Source organism: Schistocerca piceifrons, chromosome 3 (genome assembly GCF_021461385.2).
Source record: "Schistocerca piceifrons isolate TAMUIC-IGC-003096 chromosome 3, iqSchPice1.1, whole genome shotgun sequence".
NCBI lineage: Eukaryota > Metazoa > Arthropoda > Insecta > Orthoptera > Acrididae > Schistocerca > Schistocerca piceifrons.
In genome coordinates this window covers 702,859,865-702,868,739 of record NC_060140.1, presented here as the reverse complement: position 1 = coordinate 702,868,739, position 8,875 = coordinate 702,859,865, and the positions used below count along the sequence as shown (strand labels likewise).

General features: G+C 44.0%; 1 protein-coding gene across 1 annotated transcript in view; it reads left to right on the top strand.

Annotated features, from left to right (window-relative positions):
* The first annotated feature begins 1,961 nt into the window (after window positions 1–1,961).
* The window catches only part of LOC124788305 (protein THEM6), a 106,356-nt gene continuing 99,442 nt past the window's right edge, over window positions 1,962–8,875 (top strand). The window contains exon 1 of the mRNA XM_047255536.1: window positions 1,962–2,211. Within this exon, the coding sequence (XP_047111492.1) occupies window positions 2,067–2,211 (145 nt within the window). The 5' untranslated portion in view covers window positions 1,962–2,066. The remainder of the gene's footprint in view (window positions 2,212–8,875) is intronic.

Here is an 8,875-nt window from a genome sequence, read left to right as displayed (position 1 = left end):
TGTACAACATACTAAAAATCCCGACCAGTGGAATTTGGGGGGGGGAGGGGTTTAGGAGTGAGGATGGGGAGACGTTTAAAGGTCAATTTGTTATTTTCTTCTTGAATAACTGAAAAACCACAGCATCTAGCAAAAATGTTTCCTGGTATAAAATTATATAAAATTTCCTACAAAAAGGTTCTCTTCATTTTTCCTCTAGGACTAACAGTTTCCACATTGCAGGGGATGAAAAAATTGCAGTTTTTTAAAAATAGTGTGTTAATGGTATAAAATTAATGTTTATTGTCCAATGGATTGGAATAGATTGTATTCTAAGGTGTCATAGGATGGAGGGGCTGGGAATGGAGGTTAGAAGTGTGAGGGAAGGCATTTTGCCAGATCGTGATTGTATACTTCACACCTTCATAGGTCTGCAAACTGAATGGCAAGCTGCTGAGGCCATGCTCTCTCTACCATACTTAATCAAAGAAACTACAATGTGTTTCGCAAAGCTATACCAGTGCTTCTGCAGACACATGCTGGGGGTTGGGAAGCATATATTCCATTAAGGTATTAACATTACATGGAATACAGGTATGAGATAATAATGCAAGAAACACATGTGGGCGTAATCAGCATATACCTCTGCCAACTGTTCCACACTGCTAGAAGGGAATTGATTCATAGTCATCCCATATGGTAGGCAACTTTCCCCAGTACAAGTGCTGCTTGCTTTTCAGTTTACAGGCAGACTACCTCCCCAGCTTCTTCTATCCAGTTCTATTATGTGTGTAAACAAAGTAACTTCACTGAGCTCATGTTTATATAGTGGAGTTATTTTCAGTTTATTAATTCAGCGCTTAATTGCAGTTGTTCAGTCAGCAATTATGTAAGAAGCTCAACAGCTGGATCCACTATGAAGAGCTTGCACCATGTGTAACATGGTGCCAATATGTATCTGACAATGTCAATTTCGATGTCTCCTCTATCAAGGGCTGGAACTGGAATACCTTCCGACATCTGAAGAGGTCCAGGGGCTTAAAGTGACTCCCTCTGCCGCAGAAATAGGTCACCTAAGGTCTTACGGAACTTCAGGTATTTCAGCATAAGTCAAGCAATGCATTACAGCAAATTACTGTTCAAAGTCTGAACTAGAGCAGTCCCTTTTCATCAGACGTATGTACACCCACCTTGCAAGTTATACTGCGGATGTGTACTAAGTTGGTCCACACTCACAAAGGAAGAGTCTCAGATACAATGAAACAATATGGATGAAAACTGGTTGGTATGTAGAGGGGTCAGGTGTGACCTGCACTTTCTTCCAACCAATGGATACAGTTTGTTTTTTTTTTTTTTTTTTGTTAAAATGGGGGGACTAACTCAGTCGCAAATTGGGTATAGAGTCTAACAGGCATTCCATCAGGCCCTCGACCTTTGTTCATCAGTTTTACCGATTTCAGCTATTTCTAAAGGCCATTGACACTAATATCTGTTTCATTAATCTTTGCCAGGGTACTAGGATCAAGTTGGGGCATTACTTCTCGGTTTTCCTTTGTAAAGGAACATTTTTTAAAAGGTTAAGTATTTCTGCATTTTTTTTCTTTGCTATCCTCGATTTCTGTTCCTGCCTCGCCCATGAATGTCGTCTGGACAACAACTTTGATGACCAGTATTTCTTTTGGTTTTGTGAAAGATCTCGAGACAATACCCTGCTTCAGTAGTCACTGAACGCTTCATGCATTTGTCCCTTGATACGCGAACGCGTTTTGTACAGTTTTGTCTGTTTACATTCATTTACTTCGTTTTGCGCCTGTACAGGGCATGTCATTAAAGAATCGTCATTAACAGTTATTGCGCGAGCATTCTTTCGAACACCCGCCATCAACGTCTGCGAAGAAAACGCGTACATGTTTCCCTGGAAATGGAGTCTCTCTACTTTTAAAAGTCTCTGAGCAACCTGCTCCGTCGTCCCCGGGTGAGTGTTTGTTGCCTGATAGGTAGCGTCGGGTTCGCAGTGCAACGGAAGGCGCGCAGCAGGTCGCACGCATCCAGGCATACGCTGCGTGGTGTTGTCAACGGTAGAAGCAATGGCTTGCCTAGCAATCAGTTGTATCCTGCTCATGCTCTATGTACTCTTCGATGTCGGTTATTTCATACGTATTGCCGTCGTCATAGCGTTAGGGAGGCTATTTCAGCGGAAAGTGAAGGTGCTGGAGTCCACATCCACCTACGGTAAGTCAAGAACACTGATATTTGAGACACGACGTTTCAGTAACTATATGCATTTCCAGCGTTTCTGTGTTTCCTAGTTCGTGTAGACGGAATAGGCTTAAAGTTTAATCCAAGAAGAAAACTGGGTTCCTTGAAACATCTGTTCCATACCAGTTCTTGAAATTTATAAATATTACTGGAAAGGCGTTCAATGTTACTTGTGATGACTTTAATTTATTTTCTCCGTTTTTCCACTTCATAAAACTTCTGATACATCTATTTTTAATTATCAGCTATTGATCTATGCATTTTCCGTATTTTGTCGTCACAGAACTTTTCATGTGGTTTTGCGTTCAGTACTACAAAAGCTTGTTCTTCTAGCATGCTAATTAGGTCAGAAAAAATAAACGCTGTCTATTGCAGATTATTAGTCTTTTGGAGGTGCAATAAATACGAAGACGACGTCTTTTATAAAAGTTTACGTTTGAGAATGAAACTAAAACAAATCACGAGTAGGGGAGCGAGACTGACTGGAAGGATACGGTGTAAACTGTTCTGAAAAGGCTCGCTCTAGATTAAATGAGTTCATTACCAGCTTCGCATCATTTTATTTTATTTATTTTTTTTTCTAAATGACGCACAACAGCTCACTGCGGAAAACAAATATTCACGGAATTCTCTGTAGTTGAGACTTTTTATGAAAATGAACCGTGAACACTGAATAGCCTATGAAAGGATATGTGCTGCCAGCACTTATACTTAAACAGATTCGAACAACAATACAACCAGAGTAGAAGAGGTGAAACAAAATGATTAGACAAAGTTTAGTTACGGTAAAAAATATTCATATTTTAGTAAATACAAATCCTCATCTGGATTTCGAAAGAAATCCTTTTTCTGTTTCTTCATTTTCTATCTCACACTTCACAAAACGAAAAAAAAGTAGTGTCCTATGACTGTATTATCAACGAGTCACTGCTGGACTTGGCCAGCTCTTACAGATACCTGGGACTAACAGTTTGTAGGGAAACGGAATGATCACAGACTAAGGTTAATAGGGAGAATACTGGGGAAGTGCAATCAAGTCTACAAATCACTCGTGCGACCAGTTCTAGCATATTGCTCAATTGTGTGAGACCTGCACCAAATAGGACTAACTGGGTACATTGAATGTATACAGGGAAGGGCAGCACGAATGGTCACAGGTTTGTGTGATCTGTGGAAGAGAGTCACAGAGATACAGTCCGCACAGAATACCGTAGCCGGTAGATGGGCAGTCGGCAAGGCACACGTGGGAGAGCAGTAGTGGCGGAGGTTGTGAGCACGCGCTGCAGGGGAAATGCCGTTCTAACTGTAGCCTGGGCTCACATTTTTTGTAAATATTAAATGGGGCCCCTCCAGGCCCACACTTGCTGGTGACAAAAAAGATCTGCTGTCACCCCTGCTTTGGTTAGTATCTAAAAATATTTCCGCTGAAAATGCAACAAAGTAGCGATTTATTTTCACCTGTCGTCCTAACTATTTGTAACTTTCAGAGAAGCATCACGAGTGGCGAATTTTTGCGTAAAACTTACGCATTTTTCTTGTTGCCATATTAAAATTTGCCTCTTTTTGCCAAAACACAGTGGATTTTACACACAATTACCTCACTAAATGTTACGCAAATGCAGTTGCGAGAAAATTCTGAAACAGTGGTTTATTAAGTGAGGGAAACGAAGCTCAGTATCTTATTAAAAAACTCATTTTCATCACATAATGAACCTGTAATGCCTTCACGAATATTGTTCCAAAACCCATAGCATTTCTCGTTTGACCAGCTATCGATGGGCCCTAAAAATTACGTTCGTTCATCAAAAAAAAGTCTGTAGTTAGTGGAATAATGCGGCATATTATGAAGGCTTTTTTGTGGTAAGATCTTATGGGACCAAACTGCTTAGTCATCGGTCCCTAAGCTTACACAATATTTAATTTAGCTTAAGCTAACTAATGCTATGCACTACACACACACACATGCCCGAGGGTGGACTCGAACCTCTGAAGGGGGGAGCCGCGCGTACCGTGACAAGGCGGCGAAGACCACGCGGCGTGAAGTTTTCATAATAATACCGGGTGATCAAAAAGTCAGTATAAATTTGAAAACTTAATAAAGCATGGAATAATGTAGATAGAGAGGTAAAAATTGACACACATGCTTGGAATGACATGGGGTTTTATTAGAACAACAAAAAAAAAGTATTGCTAGACGCGTGAAAGATCTCTCGCGCACGTCCTTTGGTGATGATCGTGTGCTCAGCCGCCATTTTCGTCATGCTTGGCCTCCCAGGTCCCCAGACCTCACTCCGTGCGATTATTGGCTTCGGGGTTACCTGAAGTCGCAAGTGTATCGTGATCGGCCGACATCTCTAGGGATGCTGAAAGACAACATCCGACGCCAATGCTTCACCATAACTCCGGACATGCTTTACAGTGCTGTTCACAACATTATTCCTCGACTACAGCTATTGTTGAGGAATGATGGTGGACATTTTTAGCATTTCCTGTAAAGAACATCATCTTTGCTTTGTCTTACTTTGTTATGGTAATTATTGCTATTCTGATCAGATCAAGCGCCATGTGTCGGACATTTTTTGAACGTTTGTATCTTTTTTGTTCTAATATAACCCCATGTCATTACAAGCAGGTCCATCAATTTGTACCTCTCTATCTACATTATTCCGCGATTTATTCAGTTTTCAAATTTATACTGACTTTTTGATCACCCGGTATATAGCAAAATACTCTCCTTTTTGTGTGCTATCATTTGCCAAAATCTCTCAAACAGTTTATGAAATATGAGGAACATAGTGCATCTTTCACTCTGGCTTTATCGCTGGCGCGGCGCGATCGTAAATGAGTGTGCTACATCACGTGAATTTTCTCGAGATTGTTGACAGAGACCTCCAGTCAAGTCTAAAGAAAAATTCGATATGTTAGCTAAATTTCATATGCAGAAACACATTGTATAATATGTACCACCGTCCGTTGTGGCCGAGCGGTTCTAGGCGCTTCAGTCCGGAACCGCGCTGCTGCTACGGTGGCAGGTTCGAATCCTGCCTTGGGCATGGATTTGTGTGATGTCCTTAGGTTCGTTAGGTTTAAGTAGTTCTAAGTCTAGGGGACTGATGACCTCAGATGCTAAGTCCCATAGTGCTTGGGGCAATTTGAACCATTTTGTAGTATGTACCAAACACAAAATAACAGCGACCGCTACTTTTCATTGCAAACTTTCTCGATTTTTACGCTGTGTCTTACTTCCACATAAATATCACAACAACTATGACCTTTAACGAAATGATGGCTATGTCTTCATGTAGCTGACATACAGCCATAACTAACGCAGAAATGATTTTGTTAACCAAATAATACCTGTAAATTCATTTGAGTAAGACTGCAGGGCGTGCGCCTCTATTCTGCCATCGCAGCGCGTCGCTGATTGGTCAAACGCGGACAAAGAATGTACTGTCAGCCTCCCCTTCCGAACAAACGGCTGAACTCGCCCAGCGCTTCGGACGAAAATTGGTCACTGCTCATCGGCCACTGTATTTTGTTCTCACTTTACATACGGAACTGAATTGAGAGACTCTTGAAGATGGACGTAAATTGTTCAGAGAAAGTCTATTAGCAAAGTTTCAAGAACCGGCTTTATATGATGATTCTAGGAATACACTACAATCCCCTACGTACAGCTCACATATGGATCCTGAGGATAAGATTACAATAACTGCTCTGTGCACAGAGGCATTCAAATAACGATTCTTCCTGCACTCGATGAATGGAACGTAAAGAAACCCTAATAGCTCGTACAATGGGACATACCCTCCGCCATGCATCTCTTGGTGGTTTTCAGAGTACGGATGCAGATGCTGTCCTGCTTTGACAGTGACATTGCGACCCATCAGCCCAAGTGCAATCTCTTGGTGTTCTTTTGTTATTCATGGCCTGTCTGATTTCATGAAATGTTATTGTCGTTTCTGTAAGTATTGAGTCTCATTCTTCCGAATGTACATATCGTAAGTGGTTCGTAATGCTGTGAAGTTGGGAATACTGTGCCAGAAACATGAAAATTTGTTTTCTTACGGTAACAATCTACGTACAGTTGAAATAAGCGACTGACCCTCTGTTAAAATACACTACTGGCCATTAAAATTGCTACACCAAGAAGAAATGTAGATGATGAACGGGTATTCATTGGACAAATATATTATACTAGAACTGACATGTGATTACATTTTCACGCAATTTGGGTGCATAGATCCTGAGAAATCAGTACCCCGTAATAACGGCCTTGACACGCCTGGGCAATGAGTCAAACAGACCTTGGATGGCGTGTACAGGTACAGCTGCCCATGCAGCTTCGACACGATACCACAGTTCATCAAGAGTAGTGACTGGCGTATTGTGACGAGCCAGTTGCTCAGCCACCATTGACCAGACGTTTTCAATTGGTGAGAGATCTGGAGAATGTTCTGGCCAGGGCAGCAGTCTTCTAAGATAAGTCGTAAGGTCAGTATTGCCTCACGTGTTCCAGTATTTCTACGGAATCCAAACTGATCTTCCCCGAGGTCGGCTTCTACTAGTTTTTCCATTCGTCTGTAAAGAATTCGTGTTAGTATTTTGCAGCTGTGGCTTATTAAACTGATTGTTCGGTAATTCTCACATCTGTCAACACCTGCTTTCTTTGGGATTGGAATTATTATACACTCCTGGAAATTGAAATAAGAACACCGTGAATTCATTGTCCCAGGAAGGGGAAACTTTATTGACACAATCCTGGGGTCAGATACATCACATGATCACACTGACAGAACCACAGGCACATAGACACAGGCAACAGAGCATGCACAATGTCGGCACTAGTACAGTGTATATCCACCTTTCGCAGCAATGCAGGCTGCTATTCTCCCATGGAGACGATCGTAGAGATGCTGGATGTAGTCCTGTGGAACGGCTTGCCATGCCATTTCCACCTGGCGCCTCAGTTGGACCAGCGTTCGTGCTGGACGTGCAGACCGCGTGAGACGACGCTTCATCCAGTCCCAAACATGCTCAATGGGGTACAGATCCGGAGATCTTGCTGGCCAGGGTAGTTGACTTACACCTTCTAGAGCACGTTGGGTGGCACGGGATACATGCGGACGTGCATTGTCCTGTTGGAACAGCAAGTTCCCTTGCCGGTCTAGGAATGGTAGAACGATGGGTTCGATGACGGTTTGGATGTACCGTGCACTACTCAGTGTCCCCTCGACGATCACCAGTGGTATACGGCCACTGTAGGAGATCGCTCCCCGCACCATGATGCCGGGTGTTGGCCCTGTGTGCCTCGGTCGTATGCAGTCCTGATTGTGGCGCTCACCTGCACGGCGCCAAACACGCATACGACCATCATTGGCACCAAGGCAGAAGCGACTCTCATCGCTGAAGACGACACGTCTCTATTCGTCCCTCCATTCACGCCTGTCGCGACGCCACTGGAGGTGGGCTGCACGATGTTGGGGCGTGAGCGGAAGACGGCCTAACGGTGTGCGGGACCGTAGCCCAGCTTCATGGAGACGGTTGCGAATGGTCCTCGCCGATACCCCAGGAGCAACAGTGTCCCTAATTTGCTGGGAAGTGGCGGTGCGGTCCCCTACGGCACTGCGTAGGATCCTACGGTCTTGGCGTGCATCCGTGCGTCGCTGCGGTCCGGTCCCAGGTCGACGGGCACGTGCACCTTCCGCCGACCACTGGCGACAACATCGATGTACTGTGGAGACCTCACGCCCCACGTGTTGAGCAATTCGGCGGTACGTCCACCCGGCCTCCCGCATGCCCACTATACGCCCTCGCTCAAAGTCCGTCAACTGCACATACGGTTCACGTCCACGCTGTCGCGGCATGCTACCAGTGTTAAAGACTGCGATGGAGCTCCGTATGCCACGGCAAACTGGCTGACACTGACGGCGGCGGTGCACAAATGCTGCGCAGCTAGCGCCATTCGACGGCCAACACCGCGGTTCCTGGTGTGTCCGCTGTGCCGTGCGTGTGATCATTGCTTGTACAGCCCTCTCGCAGTGTCCAGAGCAAGTATGGTGGGTCTGACACACCGGTGTCAATGTGTTCTTTTTTCCATTTCCAGGAGTGTATTCTTCTTGAAGTCTGAGGGTATTTCGCCTGTTTCATACATCTTGCTCACCAGATGGTACAGTTTTGTCAGGACTGGCTCTCCCAAGGCCGTCAGTAGTTCCAATGGAATGTTGTCTACTCCGGGGGCCTTGTTTCGACTCAGGTCTTTCAGTGCTCTGTCAAACTCTTCACGCAGTATCGTATCTCCCATTTCATCTTCATCTACATCCTCTTCCATTTCCATAATATTGTCCTCAAGTACATCGCCCTTGTATAGACCCTCTATATACTCCTACCACCTGTCTGCTTTCCCTTCTTGGCTTAGAACTGGGTTTCCATCTGAGCTCTTGATGTTCATACAAGTGGTTCTCTTAACTCCAAAGGTCTCTTTAATTTTCCTGTAGGCAGTATCTATCTTACCCCTAGTGAGATAAGCTTCTACATCGTTACATTTGTCCTGTAGCCATCCCTGCTTAGCCATTTTGCACTTCCTGTCGATCTCATTTTTGAGACGTTTGTATTCCTTTTTGCTTGCTTCATTTAC